This window comes from Oryctolagus cuniculus, chromosome 16 (assembly GCF_051225735.1).
Source record: "Oryctolagus cuniculus isolate XC-2025 breed Fujian yellow rabbit chromosome 16, ASM5122573v1, whole genome shotgun sequence".
In the NCBI taxonomy this organism is placed as follows: domain Eukaryota; kingdom Metazoa; phylum Chordata; class Mammalia; order Lagomorpha; family Leporidae; genus Oryctolagus; species Oryctolagus cuniculus.
The window spans coordinates 60,052,796-60,073,974 of NC_142882.1; the positions used below are offsets into that span (position 1 = coordinate 60,052,796).

The following is a 21,179-nucleotide window of genomic DNA, read 5'->3' on the forward strand; positions in this document are numbered from 1 at the left end:
TTAACCAAAGACACCTTTATTGTTTTAGTTTTCAAAAAACAAACTCTTTTCTTCTTTTTCCAAAATAATCATGATTAACTTACAAAATGGGTATACAATATATCTTCAAAGCATTTCCCTTGAACGGGAAACTTAGCTTTATGGGATCTAAACATTAAAAAATTAAAAAAAAAAAAAAAGTGTTGTTGCCACCAGAAGACAACACAGAATCTAGCGTAAGTCAAGGAAATCTGCTCATACTTCAGGCCCTTCTCCTCCCGGGACCAACTGCATAGAAGAAAAAAAAAAAGAAAAAACGAGTTGATTAATGAAAACATCACTGTACCTACAAACCCTGCCTGCCACATGCTCCTCACCAACCAAGGCCACTCACCCTTCCTCATTTTCTCCAGGTCATCAATATCTGTTTCCAGTTCCCAGTACCACCAATTAATACTTAGTGTCTCAACAATGATTCCTAACCAAGCAAAAGTAAAAAGCCCAGCAAACTAATCCTTAGGCCTAACACCTTCTCAAGAGCTTGGCTTTAGGGCCCTGACTACCAGACAATCTCTTTCACCCTAAGTACCACCAAGCCACGGCATGAGTGAAGCAACCGGCAACATTACTAGTTAGGTCTGTAAGCCCTGTCCCACAGAAACAGTTTTAACGTGTCTTACCATTGTTATATTATTTCCATTTAGCAAAATCTGATCTAATTTAGTGATCCTTCTTCCTTCTGGTGTGATTTCACTAAATGAAGCGATAAAACAGAAAGTCAGGATAAATGGTGGTAACCAAAGGCAGCATTTTAGAAACACCTTCTCTCTCTAAAAAGGTAATATTTGTATAAATGAAAGTTCAGCAATTATAAAGGTGATTTTCAGAGATAAAAGTTATCCACTGGGTAATGTACACTCTTCATCAAAAGCAACAGTAGACCAATGGATATAAATAAGATCCATAGCCAAGGGGGCTGGCACTGTGGCTCAGCAAGTTAAACTGCTGCCTGCGGTGCTGCATCCCATACAGGCACTGGTTTGAGTCCTGGCTGCTCCACTTCCAGTCCAGCTCCCTGCTGATGTGCCTGGGGAGGCAACGGAGGGTGGCCCAAGTGCTTGAACCCCTGAACAGATGTGGGAGACCTGGGGAAAGCTCATGGCTCCTGGCTTCAGCCTGGCCCAGCCCTGGCATTGCAGCCCTTTGGGGGAGTAAACCAGCAAATGGAGGATCTCCCTCCCTCCCTCTCTTTCTTTCTCTCTGTAACCTGGCTTTTGAATAAATAAAGCTTTAAAAAAAAGATTCACAGCCATGAGACCTATCTTCAAAAAAAAAAAAAAAAAAAAAGGTGGAACCTGCCAAGATCAAATATAAAATATTTAGTAGACTCACTCTTTAACATTTTGTATTACTACTGATTTCTACCCACTAAACTTAAACTACTATGTAACTAATACTTATCACTTACATTTTACATTATATAGTTAAATGTTTTCATCATCAGGTCCTTGATATGACCTGAGCCTTAAAATCCCTGCACGTTAACATCTGTTACCTTCAAGCTTTGTCTCCACTAATTTCCTAGCAATTCAGCAACAACTACATAACTTTTACAAGCATTAGTAAATAAAAGTTGTCTCTACTTCCATTTTGCTGACTAAACAGTACTTAAAATGTCCTGAATTTGAAAAAGAGCCGAGTTCTGTCATTTTTAGCACTACTCACAATTCAGTGACATCTTCCAATACCATATCTGAAAGGTGGTGTTAAGGAAATAAACACTCCAGGTTGAAACAACTCTGGTTTCTGCTTTCATTCAGTTGTAATGATAATATTTAACACAAAGGCTCATAATAAAAAGGCTGACTGTTGGTAGGAATGTGACCTTCTTCCAGTATACTCACCTCTGAAAACACCATCACAAGTGCCCTGAGATGAACTGACTTTTATCGTTAACACCCAGAAACACACTGTCTACGGTTCTGTTATTAAATAAACAGGAAAAAGCCACAGCACCACGTTTTAAAAGGATACTGACGAAGTCATCGAAGCCAAGAAGGGTGCCAACAATTTCCTTATCACTCTTCATCACAATGTGAATTCTGGATCCTATACATTTATCCACAAGCTCTGCGTGAGGAAAAAGATTATTTTACCCATTCATCATTTTAGCACATACTCGAGTGCACGCTGGCATTTGTTACTTGCCAAATTCAGTGAAAATTAAACTAGGAAGAACATCCCCCTTCGGTAACCTCGGATCTTACAATGCAAACCTCTGCGCTCCCACTACTTAATCAGAAGCCTTTCCACTTCTCCTTTCTGTGCAGCAATCTATCATGATTGTGGCTTTATCTTTATTCCAGATCACGTGATTAATTTAGGGACACAAACACATCCCCCCAGACTCTTAAGCGCCACGAGCCCGGACACTGTGGTCATTTTCGCCCATCGCTGGATCTTCAGTGGACAGGGACGGGCATTTACGGGGCTTTCCACGAGCCTAATCACTGAAGTCCGTCAACGCAACCACTCCTCGCCGGCTACACAATGTCAGAGGCCGCTGACCGTCGTCGCGGGAGCCTCCTGTCACCTCCTCCCTCGCCAGTGAAGCCCCGCGGTGCTGGGGGCAGCTTCAGCACCTCTGGCCAGCCTGGCACGGGGGGCACAAGGTTTACTTGTCCAGTACTGTCTCCTCCACTGGCTTGTGTACCCTTCGGGAGCGATGGCTGTGGTTTAAGGTCGCTGTGGACTAGCACGCAGGAAGAACGCGGGCTCTTACTGAATGGATGGATGAATGAATGAATGAATGAATGGCAAACAGGGCTAGTTTCCAGATTCCTCCTCTAAGGCTCGTTCCACAGCGCGCTGCTTCCCGCTCAACTCCCAGACACACAACAGGGTGAACCCCATCTGGGGATCCCAAATGCCACTCCGGACACGGCGCCGCAGCGCTCCCAACAAACACGGCCGACGGTGCGCTCGCCCAGTGCGGCCCTCTCCCGCCCACGGTTCGTTCCGGGGGAGTCCGAGGAGCTGCCTCCAGGGGCAGGAGCACGTTACAGCGCAGCAGCGGCCTGGCGCGCAGGAGCTCGGGAGCCGGCGCGAGCCGCGGAGGGGAAACGCTCGGCCCCACACATAGGCCCGCTACCCGCCAGGGGTGCCTCGGCCGCAACCCCGCGGCCCCCAGTCCTGAACCCCAGCCTCCCGCCCCAGCTCCCTCACAGGAAAACCATTACCTAGCGGCAGCAGCTGCGAGGGGTTCGTAGTAGCGTTAGCCGCCATGGCTACGCCGGAAGTGGCCTGCGTCCATCGACGTTCCACGGTGACTTTAAAAGAGCGCGCCTGCGCCTTTGCCCGCGGCCGGGCAGGCTCGACCAATCGCAGGCCGAGCGGGCGGCCGGCGTGCTCCACGTGGGCGGCGCCCGCGCGCTGCCTTGCTGGGGAGTGGGAGTCCTGGGGTGCTGCCCTGCAGATTCGTTCCCAGGCTTCGGAGAGACGCTGAAGATTGCTAACCTCCTGAAGGAGTTCGTCCTCCGACCGAGAGGACAGCGCATAAGGAAACTTTTGGCTTGTTTTCCCATAAAATTGTCTTTATAAAGACTAGTAAAAATCAGTATTTCCCGCCACCAATTCACTCTTTGACAGAGTTACAGTGAGAGAGACAGAGAGAGGTCTTCCGTCCGCTGGTTCACTCCCCAAATGGCCCCAACGGCCGGAGCTGGGCCGATCCGAAGCCAGGAGCCAGGAGCCTTCCCTGGGTCTCCCACGCCGGTGCAGGGGCCCAAGGACTTGGACCATCTTCCACTGCTATCCCAGGCCATAGCAGAGAGCTGGATCGGAAGAGGAGCATCTGGGAATACAACTGGCGCCCTTATGGGATGCCAGCACCGCAGGCGGAGGATTAACCTAGTGTGCCACAGCACCGGCCCCAAAAACATTCCTTTTCTTGAGGCTTCTGTCCCGGTTGCTCCTCTTCCAGTCCAGCTCTCTGCTGTGGCCAGGGAGTGCAGTGGAGTATGGCCCAAGTGCTTGGGCCCTGCACCAGCATGGGAGACCAGGAGAAGCACCTGGCTCCTGGCTTCAGATCAGCGTGGTGCACCTGCCGCAGTGCGCTGGCAGCAGCGGCCATTAAGGGGTGAACCAACGGATAAAGGAAGACCTTTCTCTGTCTCTCTCTCTCACTGTCCACTCTGCCTGTCAAAAAAAAAAAAAAAAAGTAAAAGAGGGGCCAGCGCTGTGGCGTAGCAGGTAAAGGCTGCCTACAATGCCGACATCCCATATGGACTCCGGTTCAAGACCAACTGCTCCTCTTCCAATCCAGCTCTCTGCTGTGGCCTGGGAAAGCAGTAGAAGATGGCCCAAGTCCTTGGGCCCTGCACCTTTGTGGGAGACCTGGAAGAAGCTTCTGGCTCCTGGGTTCGGATCAGCACAGCTCCAACCCTTGTGGTCATCTGGGGAGTGAACCAGTGGATAGTGCCTCTTCCTCTCTGTAGTTCTGCCTTTCAAATAAATAAGTAAATCTTTTTTTTTTTTCAAAATGGTTTACACATTTTTTTTAAAATGTAAAATTTTGTTTTATACTGAGGATTTATAATAGCTTTTTCCTTTTAACTTGTTGCTACTTTCTTAATTTATCATCCTTGCTGTATCTAAAAGTCTATAGTTTATTAAAAGCTTATTTACTACTTATTCAACAAAGTATTGTCTAAGGCTATCACCAGATGTCAGTCTAAGTTATGTGTTAATATCATCACACTTAGAAAACATACTTTTACGTTTCTGTTTTGAAAATAATAGCAAATTCTCTGCCTTTGTCTATTTTACATTTGTATCCTAGGAACTCAAACAGTCTAAACATGGGAGGCCACAAAGATCAATTATTCAAACAACAAACAGTTGTTAAGCAGCCATCATTCCTTCCTGGAACAACCTGATGAGTGTAAAAGTGTGTAGGAGAGAAGTGTCTTCTGCCCTTCTAAAGAAGAATGGGAGACAAAGTCAAGTAATAAACGTTTATGTACAAGGCGTCATGAAATTTAACACATGAAGCAGAACGACTTCTTTTAGCTTCAGGGATTTTAGGGAATTCAAACCCCTTCTAAATGTCAAGCCTGTCCTGGTTTTCTGTTTGATTTTTTGTTTGTTTCTCAGTACCGATCATGTGCCAAGACGCTTAGAAATAAACCTCTAGTAATTAAAACCATCCTCTGAGGCGAGATCATCATGAAGTTACACTTGCTCACTGGCCACGTAGACAGCTTGGGAAACTTCACACAGGAATTGACAGGCATCTAGTGTTGAAAGATGAATAAGAATTGGGTAGGCAGAAAAGCAGCAAGCATGGCATTCCAAGTGGAGGGCCCACCATGTGCAACTGGCATGCACCCACCTGTTAACCTCGCTTCCCGCCCTCTCATTTAAGCCTACACACTTCCTCCCTAAATTTAGCAAAAGCCTTTCTTTTTTTTTTTTTATGAGAAACAGCTTTTATTTCTTCTAAAGATTCCTTATATTTTTTCCCTCATAAGATTTTAAACTCTTAAAAATGCAATTTCCTCTTTCAAAGCACATGCCATCTTTAAAAAAAAAAAACTTAGCAATGTACATTTGCACTCAAAGAAAAACCTGCAGCGTCATTGTCTTCTGACAGAAGCCTGCACTTAAACCCCACGCAGTTTTCACAGGCTCCATCTTTATCAGTGAGGGCCTCGAGACCACCAGCATTCAGTGCACTATTGATCGATCCTTATTTCCCTGGAAACACAGGACCAGTGATGGCTCCTCACTACAGCTGTTTCTGAATGGCTGAGCAGAGGTCTCCCTCCGAGCAGTCAGAGGAACTTGAGGATCCAAGGGGAGGGTGGAGGAGAAATACTTTAGGTCTACCTGGCATCCTGGCAGGCCACCCACCCGTTTGGCCCTCCGGTCCCACAGCAGCTCATCGCTTACACACCGTGGGGAGCGTCAGGGCGACGGCCAAAGCCTTTCCTCTCTCAAGTGTTTTCCCTCAACAACACCAGTCTTTTTTTTTTTTTTTTTTTTTTTTTTTTTTTTTTTTTTTGACAGGCAGAGTGGACAGTGAGAGAGAGAGACAGAGAGAAAGGTCTTCCTTTGCCGTTGGTTCACCCTCCAATGGCCGCTGCGGCCGGCCAACCCCAGTCTTTAGTGATACTACCTGATTGCATTTCTTGATGTTCCTTCCCCCAAAATCCTGGGAAAACCCTGTTCATCCATCAAGATGTGCTGGAGTTTGACCCACATTTTTCTGACACTTGCAATGGCCATGTTATAGCTCTTACAATGTTTCCAGTGAACTTCTTCTAATGATCTGTTGACAAGGCTACCTCTCCCCAAAACACTGTGAGGTCTCAAGGCCAAACACAGTGGGAAGCAGCAGCCGCTAGTGATTAAACCCACGGGTTCTGAATCAGGTGACGTCAGTTCACATTCCAGCTTCACCATAGTTCCCTTTGTTGGATCATCAGCAAGTTACTAAGCTTTTTAAGTCCCAAGTAACCCCTTGGGGGAAATGGGGATAAGAGTATCTACATGCACTTGTTAGATTGTTTCGAAGACTGAAAGAAATGATCCATGAAAACAGCATCAGATGTGGCACACAGTAAGCCCTATTAAATAATGTGAGATAGTATTACTGTTTCCTAATGCCTAAGGTGATGGCAGGCAAAGGCCAGTGTTACATGAAGTTTACATTGCTGGCTGGCATTGCATGATCTTACATTTATAACCAGATACAAGCCACTGTACGGGAGCAATTTCTTCCCGTTCTTCCCTTCTTTTCCTTCCCGGTCTCCTTGCTCTTCCCCTTTTTTGGATGCATTGTGCCTATCGCGTTTGTACATGGACTGTGGTGTCTCATGAATGTTCCTGGAATTGATTCTATTTTACCCTACTAATCAACATTCTCCTTAATCTTCATAAGGTTCTAGATACAAAGTAATGCCAAGTTTGTTTGTGAAATTCTCTTTTCCTGTTTTTTCCCTTCTTTTCCTGTTTTATTTTCATTGTACCATAATAAGAGTATGGACAAAATGCAAGGCATTGTCATTACCTGACATAGCTAAAAAATTAGAAAAACATACTCTAAGGAAGTCAGTATCTTAAATTTCCCATCACAAGAACAGGATAAACATTAGCAATTTTCAATGTCATTCATGAAGACTAAGGAAAGTCTCTTTGGCTCTGAAAAGTGAGCTATATATAATTCATTTACACAGTAGATTGATGGGTTTATAGGAAGGGAGTGGTTTTATTTTACTGAGTTTTTTTTCCCTGAGTCAAGACACAGAAAGAAACAACAGCCAATTCCAGAGACAGAGTTTATTTAAAACAAACTTGAAAATTTCATAGCTTTGTGTCTCAGGGATTTGTCTCCAATTAGCTGTTCTTCACAGAGAAGAACATAAACTAGAATTTATAATCATAAAATAATCTCCTGCTGGCACTTTTTAAACAAAGGAGAAATTTCTATTCTTTCCCAATACATATTCACCCTGTGGCCAATATCTTGTTAATGAATTTTTTCTACATTAACACAACTCATTTAAAAGCTAATGTAGGCCGGAGCCGGCTCACTAGGCTAATCCTCCGCCTTGCAGCGCCGGCACACCGGGTTCTAGTCCCGGTTGGGGTGCTGGATTCTGTCCCGGTTGCCCCTCTTCCAGGCCAGCTCTCTGCTGTGGTCAGGGAGTGCAGTGAAGGATGGCCCAAGTGCTTGGGCCCTGCACCCCATGGGAGACCAGGAGAAGTACCTGGCTCCTGCCATCGGATCAGCGTGGTGTGCCGGCCGCGGTGGCCATTGGGGGGTGAACCAACGGCAAAGGAAGACCTTTCTCTCTGTCTCTCTCTCTCTGTCCACTCTGCCTGTCAAAAAAAAAAAAAAAAAAAAAGCTAATGTAAAATAGTTGTCATTCTTAACAATTATGGACCAATCTGAACATTTAGAGATGGGAAACATGCTGTAAATTTCCTTACTCTCCCTATTTTACCAATAATATATTTCTTTGTAGCATTATTTTAAATAATATATTTTTAAAACATTTAAACAACTCAATAGTTATGAATAACAATTTTATCTCAATTGAAAGCTCTACAATGCAAGGTGATACTTTTATAAAACCAGACAATGAATAAAACAATTGAACCAGGAAGTAAATGACCAATGTCCTCTGTCTTGACACATTAAGAGGATGTTCAGTTATATTTTAATTTTAGCTATGTAAATCAAACCTATCGTGTCAGGAAAAAAAAAAACAGTGACCATATATTATATACAGGGAATAGTATAATTCCAAGCACAATTCTGAGCCCATGTCAAGAAATTTGTAAATATAAAAAGAAATGTAGAGTAACATCTTGAAAAATTTCTGAAAAAGGAAGGAAGGAAGGAAGGAAGGAAGGAAGGAAGGAAGGAAGGAAGGAAGGAAGGAAGGAAGGAAAAGAAAGAAAGAAAGAAAGAAAGAAAGAAAGAAAGAAAGAAAGAAAAAAAAGAAAAGAAAAGAAAAGAAAAGAAAAGAAAAGAAAAGAAAAGAAAAGAAAAGAAAAGAAAAGAAAAGAAAAGAAAAGAAAAGAAAAGAAAAGAAGGCCAGCGACGGCATCCCATATGGGTGCCAGGTTCTGGTCCCTGTTGCTCTTCTTCCAGTCCAGCTCTCTGCCGTGGCTTGGGAGGGCAGTGGAGGATGGCCCAGGGGCTTGGGTGCCTGCACCCGCGTGGCAGACCAGGAGGAAGCCCCTGGCTTTTGACTTTGGATTGGCGCAGTGCGCCGGCCGTGACAGCCATTTGGGGAATGAACTAACGGAAGGAAGAAGACCTTTCTCTCTGTCTCTTTCTCTCACTGTCTAACTCTAGCTGTCAAAAAAAAAAAAAAAAAAAAAAAAAAAAAGAAAGAAAGAAAAAGAAAAAAATTTCTGCAGTGTTTTTTTTTTTTTTTTTGATAGCATTAATATAATTCTACTGGAGGCTAGCATTGTGGCACAGCGGGTTAAGCTGATGCCTGTGAAGCCATATCCCAAATGAGCGCCAGTCCCAGCTGTTCCACTTCTGATCCACCTCTGTGCTATTGTGCCTGGGAAAACAGCAGAATATGGCTCAAGTACGTTTGCCATCCATGTAGGAAACTCGGATGGGGTTCCAGGCTCCTGGCTTAGCCTGGCCCATCCCTGCTTTCTGCAGCCATTTGGGGAGTGAACCAGCAGAGGGAACCCCCCTCCGCCCCCCGTCTCTGTAAGTCTGCCTTCCAAATAAATAAATCTCTAAAACATAAAATGATTCTGCTGAATCATAGAAACTAAACTTCAGTTAGAAAGTCTACTGTTACCCTCAGTTATGCTTAGGCTGGAATGGAGGTACTTACACTTCAATACTAGAAGTGAAAAATAAACCCTGAGGTTACCTAAACTAAGGGATGCGCAACTAGTTATGGCAATGTCATAGTCGGTTGTAGTAATATGAAGTTTTATCTGAAGCCGGCACCTATCCTTTAGTTTACTACAAAACTGTCCTGGATAAAACTTGCTTAATCTGTTAGTATTCCCTTTAAAATCATATGAGATTCACTGTATTTTTTTAAGTGTAGTGCTATCACTAAAGTAATTTCAAAACTGTTGTAACAACAGATACCATATATTTTAGGCTTCCCAGAGTACTAGATGGAATGAAAAAAATATTTTTAGTTTGCTGTGCTAGAATAATCATTTTACATTGTTTCCATGGAAGCTTCCTTTATTGTCAAGGACATCCTGCTTCAGATGTTAAGTTGCTCCCAAACTGCTGTACATATTATTTAAATGAGGAGAAAGAAAAATTGAAACGAAATCTCAACAATTAATTTAAAGACTGAATACACAGGGGCCAGTGCTGTGGTGCAGTGGGTTAAAGCGTTAAAGCCGTGGCCTGTGCGGCGCCGGCATCCCATATGGGCACTGGTTCAAGTCCTGGTTGCTCCTCTTCTAGTCCAGCTCTCTGCTGTGGCCTGGGAAAGCAGCAGAAGATGGCCCAAGTGCTTGGGCCCCTGCACCCACGTGGGAGACCAGGAGGAAGCTCCTGGCTTCTGGCTCTGGATCGGCGCAGCTCCAGTCCTTTTGGTCATCTGGGGAGTGAACCATCGGATAGAAAACCTCTCTCTCTATCTCTACCTCTCTCTGTAACTCTGTCTTTCAAATAAATAAAATAAATCTTAAAAAAAAAAAAAAGATGCCAGCAGGTTGTCAAATATTTGAGTCGAGCAGAGGGGCCTAGGCCAGAGTCTAGGGCAACGAAGGAATTGGAGAGTTAACAGAAGAGGAGTCCAAAATGAAGGGGTGAAAGGGAGGAAACTTAAGAAAAAAAGTTAAAGCAGAAGGTAAGAGGTTAGAGATCCAACCCCAGGAGAAAAGAGCAGGTGTGCGGGTGCCTTCGCCATGCCCCGCCCCTATCCCCCTCAACCCCCACTGGCCCCGCCCCGCCTCCGTCAGGTCCCTCCCCGTCCTGTCCCGCCCCTTCGACCTCGCCTTTCAGCCCCGCCCCGCTCCTCTAAGCTCCGCCCCCGCACGTCAGACTCCGCCCCGGCAGGTCCCTCCCATCCTTACCCGGCCGGCGTTGCCCGCGGCCGGCGTCGCGTCAGGTGACTGCCCGGAAGCTACGGAAGCGGATGAAGGAAGTGGGGCCGCGGGCCCCGGGGGCGGCGCGGAACTGCCGAAGCTGCTCGGCCCGGCCCGGGCTCCCTGCGCGGCCCTCATGAGGCGCCCTCGCTGACACCTGAAGCCCGCCGCGCTGTGTTTTCCGGCGACCGCGAGGTCGTCCGGCCCGGCCCGCAGCCCTCCGCGGTGAAGCCGTCGTGGTGAGGGCCCGCGGTGGCTACCCATGGAGACGGCCGGGAGGGGCAGCGATGGCGCCCCGCGGGGGCCCGTCCTGCACATCGTGGTGGTCGGCTTTCACCACAAGAAGGGCTGTCAGGTGAGGAAGGGGCCGGGTCCCGCGACCCAGCCGGCGTTCGTCCCCCCCACCCCCACAACCCCCTGGCCCCTAGCCCCCGGCGCCCACTGCCCTCTTGCCCTCTTCCGCCCGACTCTGCTGGCGTGGAGCTCCATACTCCCCACAAATCCTTCTTTCTGCTGCCCCTGAAAATTGGGTGACGAGCTGCGGGGATGCGGCTTGGTACGTGCTCGCCTTTGGGGGTGTGGGCGGAAGGGATGGGAGACCGGTCAGCTTCTCCAGTCGCTTGCAGGGGACTCTAGAAAAATTCAGCGCTTGGACCGTGTTCAACTAATGAGCGCAGTGAGCACACGCGCACAAGTCTCGGGCTGCTGCACGCACAGGCTGGCGCCGTGGGAGAATCGACTTCCTTTGTTGATCGGTCGGGAGGCTTAGAGTCTGTCCTGTTAGGGTTGTCGATCGGCCCCGCCCCCTCGCCGCTGGCTCTTAATTGTGCTGTTTACCTCGTCCTGGGCTGGCCATTTGGTGAGATTGGCTTGATCAGTTGCAATAATAGGAAGTGGATTTACCACACTAAATGTGCAAATAGAAAGGCATTGTTAAGCTTCTTCCCTGACTCTGAAACGAAACATTTGCACTGTATGTTTTGTAGGCAAAGGAACAAAACAGAAACGGGAGTCTTTAATGGGTCAGCCAGCACTGGAAGGCAGTGATGTCATAATGTGCCAGTGAGCAGTAAATTAAAATGTTTTTTTCTAAGAATTTAAAAATACTAGTTACTACCATTGGTTAATACAATACTTGGTTTCTTGCCTTTCACAAAAAAAAAAAAAAAAACAACAACCTAGTATTTTAGAAGATGTATTGGCAAGAGTTAAGTTCATTAGAGGATTGAACCAAAGCTGTGAGGGCCGTGAAAAGATGGTTGGGTTATGTGTTTTAAACTGCTTAGCTTTAAAATGTCGTATTCCTCATCCACTGCATACTAATGATGTAGAAAGACACCGAGAAGGAAGTAGTACTGTTCAGTGTGCTAAGAAAAGAATTCCACCCAGAAACAGTAATTGCAAATTTATATATATATATATATATGTATTAAGATTTATTTATTTTGAAAGAGTTACAGAGAGAGGGAGAGACAGATCTTCCATCTGCTGGTTCACTGCAGATAGTGGCCACAAAACAAGGAGATTCATTTAGGTCTCCCACGCAGATGGTAGGAACCTCAGCAGTAGGCCATTAGCAGGGAGCTGGATGGGAAGTGGAGCAACTAGGACATGAGCCAGTGCCGGTGCAGGATGCTGGTGTTGCAGGTGGGGGCTTTACCTGCTATGCCATAATGCCAGCCCCAATACAGAGAATTGACTTGAGATTGTCACATGATAAACATAGTGTTCATCATTAGCAGATTTTTCAGTATGTTACAACTCCATGTGTTTGAATGTAATAATCTCTTTATAAACTTTCTTAGTTGCGGGGAGAGTCACTGAAACATTCGAGGAGACAAAATGATCTTGCTGAGGTCACACTGCTAAACAGACCTGCACAAAGACCTAGGTTTGCTTCCCAGGCCATGTGTGTTCATTCTGCTGTGGCATTTTAGTCGTCTTTCAGGGCACAATAGGATGGGAAGCCATTTGAAACCACAATGAATGGCGCTTTGGATAAGACAGGAGAAAATACCTGTACAAGTAGGAGATAGAATGAAATCTCTTTGCTGTCATCTGAAACCAAGATTGTTTTCTATTTGTTTTATTGGTGAAAGTAGTACAGTTTGTATTTCCAGAAATAAAAAAAAATGTGTAAGACAAAATATAATGCTGCTTAGAGATGAAAGAAATGGAAAACAGATTACAAGATGAAAGAGGCACTTTGGGCTGCAGTAGCCCAGTGGGTACGTGAGAGCTCTCTGGCTTTGTCTTGATTTCAGCGGTGACTGGTTTTATCAAATGAACACTGTCAAGCGGACTGGATGACATGTTGTGGTTACAACTCCCATGACCTCCAACTAGTCCAGATTGCATAATTTTTCTTTATATCTCTGTTTCTTCTACCACATTCTTCATAAGAATTCCAGATCATCCACTCAAACCCCCTTCAGTGTCCAGATGAGTCACCTGAAGCCCAGAAAAGTTAAGTACTTTGAGCTAGTGTGGCACTAACATTGAAACTCAGATGTCCTTAGTCAGTATAACTATATCTTGCTCTTGTAAAAATACATATGATGGTATTTATCATTTTAACCACTCACAAATGTAGAGAGACATTAAATAGATTCACAAATTGCATAACCATCACCCGATCTGTGCCCTAAACTTTTTCATCATCCACAACAAAAACTGTACCCCTTAAGCAGTATATGAGTATATATATATATATTTAAGATTTTATTTATTTGGAAGTCACAGAGATCTTCCGTCCACTGATTCACTCTCTAGATGTCCACAACAGCCGGGTTTGGGCCAGGATAAAGGCAGGAACTAAGAGCTTCAACCAGGTCTCCCATGTGGGGAGCAGGAGCCCAAGCACTTGACCATCTTCTGCTGCTTTCCCCAGGTCTTAGCAGGGAGCTGGATTAGAAGTGGAGCAGCCAGGACTTGAACCGGTGCCCGTATGGGATGCTGGCATCACAGGTGGAGGATTTACCTGCTGTACCACAATGCTAGCCCCACAAGTAAATCTCTTTTAATAGCGCTTTGAGGTTGTAGGCTTTTAGAAAATAAAATAAAAAAATTTGTAATCTAAATGGTGCTTCACAGCGACAATGGCAATTTTATTTTTAAAATAAATTTACTTGTTGGGTTATTGATAGAATGGAAGAGAATGCAAAGTATTCTGTCACAGGACCTTAAAAGATGTTAAACCCCATTTGGGTTGTTTTTCTCAGGTGCTGAGTGGCTTGTTTTATTACTGTAGCTTTTTAAAAATCACACATACCTCTTTTATAGCAGAAAATGAAGTACTAGCACTGGTTTTGCAAATCAAACTTGAGAGTGTGCTATAGCGAGTCAAAGTTTAAATGCAGTAGTGATTTTTAGATCTGTTATGGGTTCTGTTGCTTTTGCAAGAGTCAAATATTTGTAATTTTAATGGAATTATAAGGATTTCTCAGGAAAACTTCGGTGTACTTGTAATTATTTGTTAGTTTTTATGGTTCCCTTGTGGAAGTTAGTTGGATCAATGATAATGATTTCTGGAGTCTATAGAGAGTTGTTTGGGGACGTGGATCATCCAGGAAACCTGTGGTACTAGCCTGATTGTGTTGAGGGGCTGCCAGCACAATCAACCAGTCCACTCAGCAGAGCAAGTGAATGACAGTCTCACACCGGGCTGGTTGATGACACTGACAAGTAAAGTCCATCAAAAACAAGAAAGCTACTGGAGACTAATTTGTACAAATTCGTGGCAGTTCATATAGCTGGAACAGGATATGTAAAGATGTATAGTAGTATTAGAAGATGAGAAAATTATTTTGTTCAGTACATTTTTTCATTTTTAGTTACCCTACTTTTTCCCATTTTAGTCTTATTTTTATAAAATATTAAGACTTGATTTTTGCTGGGTAGAGGAATATTATAAAAGCAATGTACAGAAATTTCCAATATATAGTATATTAGTTCTTAAAGGATATTATTCACTTATGCAAATCAGTGTCTTCTTAGATGCCTTACAACTATGCTTTCTTCACCCTTTGAAATCCATGTTTTTTGTTTTGGAAAGTGTGTGTATTAACACGCTTAAGTCTTAGAATAGTCACCCTAGACACATTATTTTTAACAAGTGTATCAGTTGTTATCAGAGGCTCTGATTATGGGAGATTTTCCCCCGGACAGATTAATCAGCTAACCATTTCTCCGTTTTAAGATTTTCCTTCCAGGAGTAGAGAATTAAAAGTGCATGCCCAGAGTCCCATGCTTGTTTGTAATTTGTAACTTTTAGATTCAAGTGTGCTGAAGTAAAACCTTTGTTTAAAAGTAATGAATTTCAGCATTCTGCGTGGTCAAGCATGATCAGCTTTGTTGCTTCACATGGACTACAAGGTGAAAGCCATTTTCAGTTGCAAGTACAGCTTGTGGAAGATACTTCTTCATCTTGTTTACTGATTTTTTTTTCACCTAAACATGTATTTTATTTATTTTTTTCATATAAATTTTTTTTATGTGACAGGTAGAGTTATCCTCTGTTGGTTCATTCCCCAAATAGCTGCCACAGCCGGCACTGCACCCATCTGAAGCCAGGAGCCAGGTGCCTCCTCCTGGTCTCCCATGCGGGTGCAGGGGCCCAAGCACTCGGGCCATCCTCCACTGCCCTCGTGGGCCACAGCAGAGAGCTGGACTGGAAGAAGAGCAACTGGAACTAGTACCCGGCGCCCATATGGGATGCTGGTGCCGCAGGCAGAGGATTAACCAAGTGAGCCATGGGGCCGGCCCCCTAAACATGTATTTTAAATGAAAAATTCTTCCACTTAAAATGGAAATCTGTGATCTTTTGTTCACTTTTATTGGGTAACCGGTGGGAGATGTTCTTCTAAAGATAACCTGCTGATTTCTGGTGGTAGTTTTTCTGGTTTATTGAGAAACTTAACATTTACAGTATTTTAAGTGATCTACCTACCACAACATTAGAAATAGTTTTTAACTATCCATTCCAACTCTCTCCTGAATATTTTTTTATTTAGCATTTAGCTAAGGACTTTTCTTCCTTAAAAACTTACCTGAAATCAGACTCTTTGACATGAAATAACTTAAATACAGCTCTATAGTAAATTTGCTTGTTAGGGATTATGTGTTCCAGAGTTTTGTTTGTTCCAATGTATAAACTATATTTTGGCAGATCAGATAATCTCTGCTGAATAATTTAATCAAGATATGGCAGATAAACTCTTCAGTTCTTTCATGGATAAGTTGGAAGTTTATTTTATTTTACTTTTTTTTTTTTTTTTAAAGATATATTTATTTGAAAGAGTTACAGAGAGATAAAGAGAGGTCTTCCATTAGCTGGTTCACTCCCCAGATGACTGCATCGGCCAGAGATGCGCCGATCTGAAGCCAGGAGCCAGGAGCTTTTTCTGGGTCTCCCATGCAGGTGCAGGGGCCCAAGGCTTTGGGCCATTTTCTACTGCTTTCCAAGGCCATAGCAGAGAACTGGATAGGAAGTGGAACAGTTGGTACCCTTATGAGATGCTGGCACTGCAGGAGCAGCTTTATCTGCTTTGCCACAGTGCCGGCCCCTAGAACTTTATTTTAAACACTGAAGTTAGTAGGGAATAGTTAATTTTCCAAGTGATGTCATAAAAGTTGAAATTTGGACTGGCGCTGTGGTGTAGCAGGTAAAAGCTGCCATTTGCAGTGCTGGCTGCTCTACTGATCCAGCTCCCTGCTAATGGACCTGGGAAAGCAGCAGAAGGCAGTTCAAGTATTTGGGCTCCTGCATCCTGTGAGAGAACTGGAAGAAGCTACTGGCTCCTGGCTTCAGATCTGCCCAGCTCTGTTGCGACCATTTGGGGAATGAACCAGCAAATGGAAAATCCCTCCCTTTCTCTCTCTTTTTCTCTGTCTGTAACTCTGACCTTCAAATAAATAAATAAATCTTTAAAAAAAAAGGTTGAAATTGTTTCTTGATTTTAGACCACTTTTTTTTTTTTTTTTTTTTTTTTTTTGACAGGCAGAGTGGACAGTGAGAGAGAGAGACAGAGAGAGAAAGGTCTTCCTTTGCCGTTGGTTCACCCTCCAATGGCCGCCGCTGCAGCCGGCGCACCGCGCTGATCCTGGCAGGAGCCAGGAGCCAGGTGCTTTTCCTGGTCTCCCATGGGGTGCAGGGCCCAAGCACCTGGGCCATCCTCCACTGCACTCCCTGGCCATAGCAGAGAGCTGGCCTGGAAGAGGGGCAACCGGGACAGAATCCGGCGCCCCAACCGGGACTAGAACCCGGTGTGCCGGCGCCGCAAGGTGGAGGATTAGCCTATTGAGCCACGGCGCCGGCCAATTTTAGACCACTTTTATAAGGTTTTTGCTTTTGTGTACATAGCTAGCAATTTTAATTTTCAGATAATTTTATTTATTTGAAAGGCAGAGTTACACAGAGACACAAAGGCAGAGAGAGGGCAAGGTCTTCCATCTGCTGGTTCACGCCCCAAATGGCCACAATGGCTGGAGCTGGGTCAATCCAAATCCAGGAACCAGGAGTTTCTTCCAGGTCTCCCACAGGGGTGCAGGGGCCCAAGGATCTTTGCCATCTTCCACTGCTTTCCCAGGCCATAGCAGAGAGCTGGATCGGATGTTGAACCAGTGCCCATATAGGATGCCCAGACTGCAGGTGGTGGCTTTACCCGTTACACAATAGCCCTGGCCCCCAGATTGTACTTCTAAAAATTACAGAATTATAAACTAGAGCTAGTGTTAGCAATAGTTCCAACAGTGAAGCAACCAGAAACAGTGAAGTAAGTGGCACATTTTCCCTGCTGATCTGAGTGGGCTGGTCATGGGAGATTCCATGGGTAGCAGAATATTGTACTGCAGATTCAGGATTGAACTGGTTTATGTTAGGGTGACTTGACTATCTTAAAGCACTGAATCATTCAGATTTTGCTAACAGATGGCTCTCTGTTGGCACCTGCTTTTGGCAGAATTGTGTGGTGGCAGTGTGAAGCATTCAAGAGGTGTTGTGATTTTTGTTGGAGGAAGGAGTTTGGAACAGAAACAATAGAACTTTGGAGGGTTACATGTTAGAGAAGAATAACATTGTAAGATTTTTTTAAAAAAGGATGTATTTATTTGAGAGGCAGAGTTACAGAGAGAGGTTCAATCCCCAAGTGACTGCTACGGCCGGAACTGGGCCAGTCCAAAGCCAAGAGCTTCTTCCCGGTCTCATGTGGGTGCAAGGGCCCAAGCACTTGGGCCATCATCTGCTACTCTCCCAGGCCATAAGCAGAGAGCTAAGTAAGAAGAGGAGCAGCTGGGACACAAATCAGCACCCATATGGGATGCTGGTACTGCGGGCAGAAGCCTCAAGATTTTACAAAAAAAAATTATTGCTGGTTGTAGAGAAATTTTTTTCTGAAAAAAAGATTGTGTTTTCTGGTCCTCCACAGCACTTTTATTTCTAAACCTTAATATTTTGATGGAATTTTTTTTCCTCCTGACTCTGCTTTTGTGTATGCTGAAAGGACGAAAATATCTAACTTGACAGGACTTCAGCATTAACAACTTAGAACGCTGGAAGTTTTCATGGAGGTTTTGGCATCATGGCTGAACAGAGTGGGTATCAACTTAAAGAATTGGAATTTAGAGACATCTTCTTAGAATTCCTCTCTGCTTAAAAGGGCCTAATTTTCTGTCTTTAGGTTAAGTCTTTGATCTTTAAATCTTTGGTAGTAAAATGATTATACACTGTGGGTAACCTCCTTCATGTTATTAATGTAGTTCAGATGCTTTGCTGAGCATAGATTTTGCTAAATAAGAGAGGACTACAGGCTCCTTTCTACTAGGGTTGGGCACTGCAAGAGGAAGATGAAGATAGATTGGGTGAAGAGTCTACTTACCTACTTAATAATTTTAAGTAAGACTGGTCCAATTATATTTGGTTAAGATGCCATTAGATTAAAACCTTAGATTTTGGGGCCAGTGCTGTGGCACAGAGGGTTAAAGCCTGGGCCTGCAGTACCGACATCCCATATGGGTACCGGTTCGAGTCCCAGCTGCTTCACTTCCTATCCAGCTCCCTGTAATGCACCTGGGAAAGCAGTGGAGGATGACCCAAGCCCTTGGGCTCTTGCACCCATGTGGGAGACATGGAAGAAGCTCCTGGCTCCTGACTTCGGATCGGCTCAGCTCAGTTCCAGCCTTTACTGCCATTTGGGGAGTGAACTAGTGGATGGAAGAGACTCTGTCTCTGCCTCTACCTCTCTCTCTCTAACTTTTTCAAATAAATATAATAAATCTTTAAAAAAAAAAAAAAAAACCTTAGGTCTTGGTAGGATATTTTTAGAAAATGCTATCCAAATCAATAATTTATAAATCATATTCCAGCTCTTCTTGAAAATGACTCAATCAGAAGTGAAAACCTAAGAGAACCATAAAAAGAAAAATGACATTTTAAAATCCTATATCCTAAACAGATCTGCTCTGTAACAACTGCTTTGTGACCACCCCTCCAGTTACTTTTCTGTGAATAGATTTAACCTTCTTAAATGTATTATACTGTAACCTATGCTACTGTAATACTGTTTTATAGTCTGCTTTTTCATGTAACAGTGTGCTATTAGTATTTCATATCAGTAAATGCTGAATTGCAACATTCTAAAATTGCTAAATACTGTTTTGTAGAAATACTGTTATTTAACTGATATTCTTTTTAAACACTTAATTGTTCACTGGTTTGAATAGTGCTACTAAGAACACTCTTGTTACTAAATCTTTGTGCCTTATCTTTCAAGTATGGGCTGTTATTTTAGTCATTTTTTTTCTTATGGGTATCTTATTTAAATAGATTTTGAGGGGCCAATGTTTGGCCTAGCAGTAAAGATAATGAATGGGATGCCCACATTCCATATTGGAGCACCTGGATTGGGGGCTCAGTTCAGTTCCCAGTTCTGGCTTCCTACTGTTGGGCACCATGGGAAACGGCCTATGATATTGGTTCAAAGAGTTGGGTTCCTGTTAACCACATGGGAGACCTGGATTGAGCTTCCTGCTCCTGGCTTCTCCCGTGTCCAGTCCTAGCTGTTCCAGGCATTTGGGGAGTGAACTGCTAATGAGAGCTTTCAAATAAATAAATATTTTCAAAAGATTTTGAAACAATACACCGAACAGCTTTTTTTTTTAAATGTATTTATGTATTTATTTACTTTGAAAGTGAAAGTTAACAGAGAGAAGGAGAGACAGATCATCCATCTACAGGTTTAGTTCTCAGATGGCCACAGTGGCCAGTGATGTGCCTGGCCAGAGCCAGGAGCCAGGAGCATCATTCCAGTCTCCCCCAGGGGTGGCAGAGGCCTAAGTACTTGGGCCATCTTCCGCTGCATTCTGCTGGCCATTAGCAGGAAGCTAGATCAGAAGTGGAGTAGCACGGACTTGAACTGGCACCTGAATGATTGCAGATGACAGCTTTACCTGCTATGCCACAATGCCGGCCTCTTAATACAATTTTAGTTAGTCTGAGTAACTCTGTCTTAATGGAAAGTGTTAATCATACTGTGACAGTCTCCCTTTATTTCGACATAAACTGTTTTGTACATGTCTCTGGCACAGCTTGGCTTTTTAAAAATATTTTGAGGGGCCGGCACTGTGGTGCAGTGGGTTAAAGCCCTGGCCTGAAGCTCTGGCATCCCATATGGGCTCCAGTTCTAGTCCCAGCTGCTCCTCTTCCAATCCAGCTCTCTGCTATGGCCTGGAAATGCAGTAGAAGATGGCCCAAGTCCTTGGGCCACTGCACCTGCATGAGAGACCCAAAAGAAGCTCCTGGCTCCTGGCTTCAGATCGTCGCAGCTCTGGCTGTTGCGGCCAACTGGGGAGTGAACCAGTGGATGGAAGACCTCTCTCTGTGTCTCTACCTCTCTCTGTAACTCTTTCAGATAAATAAAATAAATCTTAAAAAAAAAAAAAAAAAAAAGAAGATCTCTCTCCACCTCTGCTTCTGCCTCTCTGTAACTCTGCTTTTCAAATAAATAAATCTTAAAAAATAATAAAAATAAAAAGAATTTAAAAATTAAACATTTTTGCTGTGTAACATCACAACATTCACAACCTTCAATACTTTTGAAAGAGCTTTTTCAAAAATTTTTTATTCATATAATTTTTTCTTTTTTTAAGATTTATTTATTTATTTTAAAGACAGAGTTATTGAGATAGTGGGAAAGACATGAGAGAGATCTTCCATCTACTGGTTCGCTCCCCAAATAGCCGTAGCAGCTAGAACGGGGCCTGTCAGGAGCCAGGAGCTTCTTTTGGGTCTCCCACATGGGTGCAGGGGACTAAGGGCTTGGGCCATTCTCCGCTGCTTTCTTGGGCACATTAGCAGGGAGCTGGATTGGAAGTGGAGCAGCCAGGACTCAAGCTGGAGCCCATTTGGGATACTGGCACTGCAGGTGGTGGCTTTACCTGCTACATCACAGCACTGGCCCAATAATTTTCTTTCTTTAAATTGCTCATTCTGTGTGCAGAGCTGGAACTTGGGAATGATTCTCTATTTGTAGTCTTTAAATATTGGGCCTTACAGCTCTATTTTAGGAAAAAATTACTCAAAGAAGGAGTAGCTGTGATCATTTTTT

The 21,179-nt window shown here is 44.1% G+C and overlaps 2 protein-coding genes across 6 annotated transcripts in view; one reads left to right on the forward strand and one right to left on the reverse strand.

The window, feature by feature from the left end:
• On the reverse strand, positions 1-3,280 carry LSM5 (LSM5 homolog, U6 small nuclear RNA and mRNA degradation associated). Its single transcript, XM_002713743.6, has 5 exons — positions 3,219-3,280; positions 2,014-2,109; positions 1,705-1,732; positions 660-732; positions 1-267 (listed from the first exon to the last, which is right to left on the reverse strand). The coding sequence occupies exons 1-5, from the start codon at positions 3,262-3,264 to the stop codon at positions 235-237; spliced, it is 276 nt and encodes a 91-aa protein (XP_002713789.1). The 5' UTR covers positions 3,265-3,280; the 3' UTR covers positions 1-234.
• Positions 3,281-10,588: 7,308 nt separating this feature from the next.
• AVL9 (AVL9 cell migration associated) overlaps positions 10,589-21,179 on the forward strand; it is a 72,518-nt gene continuing 61,927 nt past the window's right edge. For 2 of the 5 annotated variants that reach the window (XR_007922338.3, XM_089315485.1), the window contains exon 1: positions 10,592-10,933. Coding sequence is in view for 2 of the 5 variants with exons in the window: in XM_089315485.1 (XP_089171611.1) it covers positions 10,841-10,933 (93 nt within the window). In the remaining 3 variants the exon portion in view is untranslated. Of the gene's footprint in view, positions 10,934-21,179 lie in introns of all 5 variants that reach the window. The other 3 variants (XM_089315486.1, XM_089315487.1, XM_008261619.5) reach the window with 2 other exon arrangements.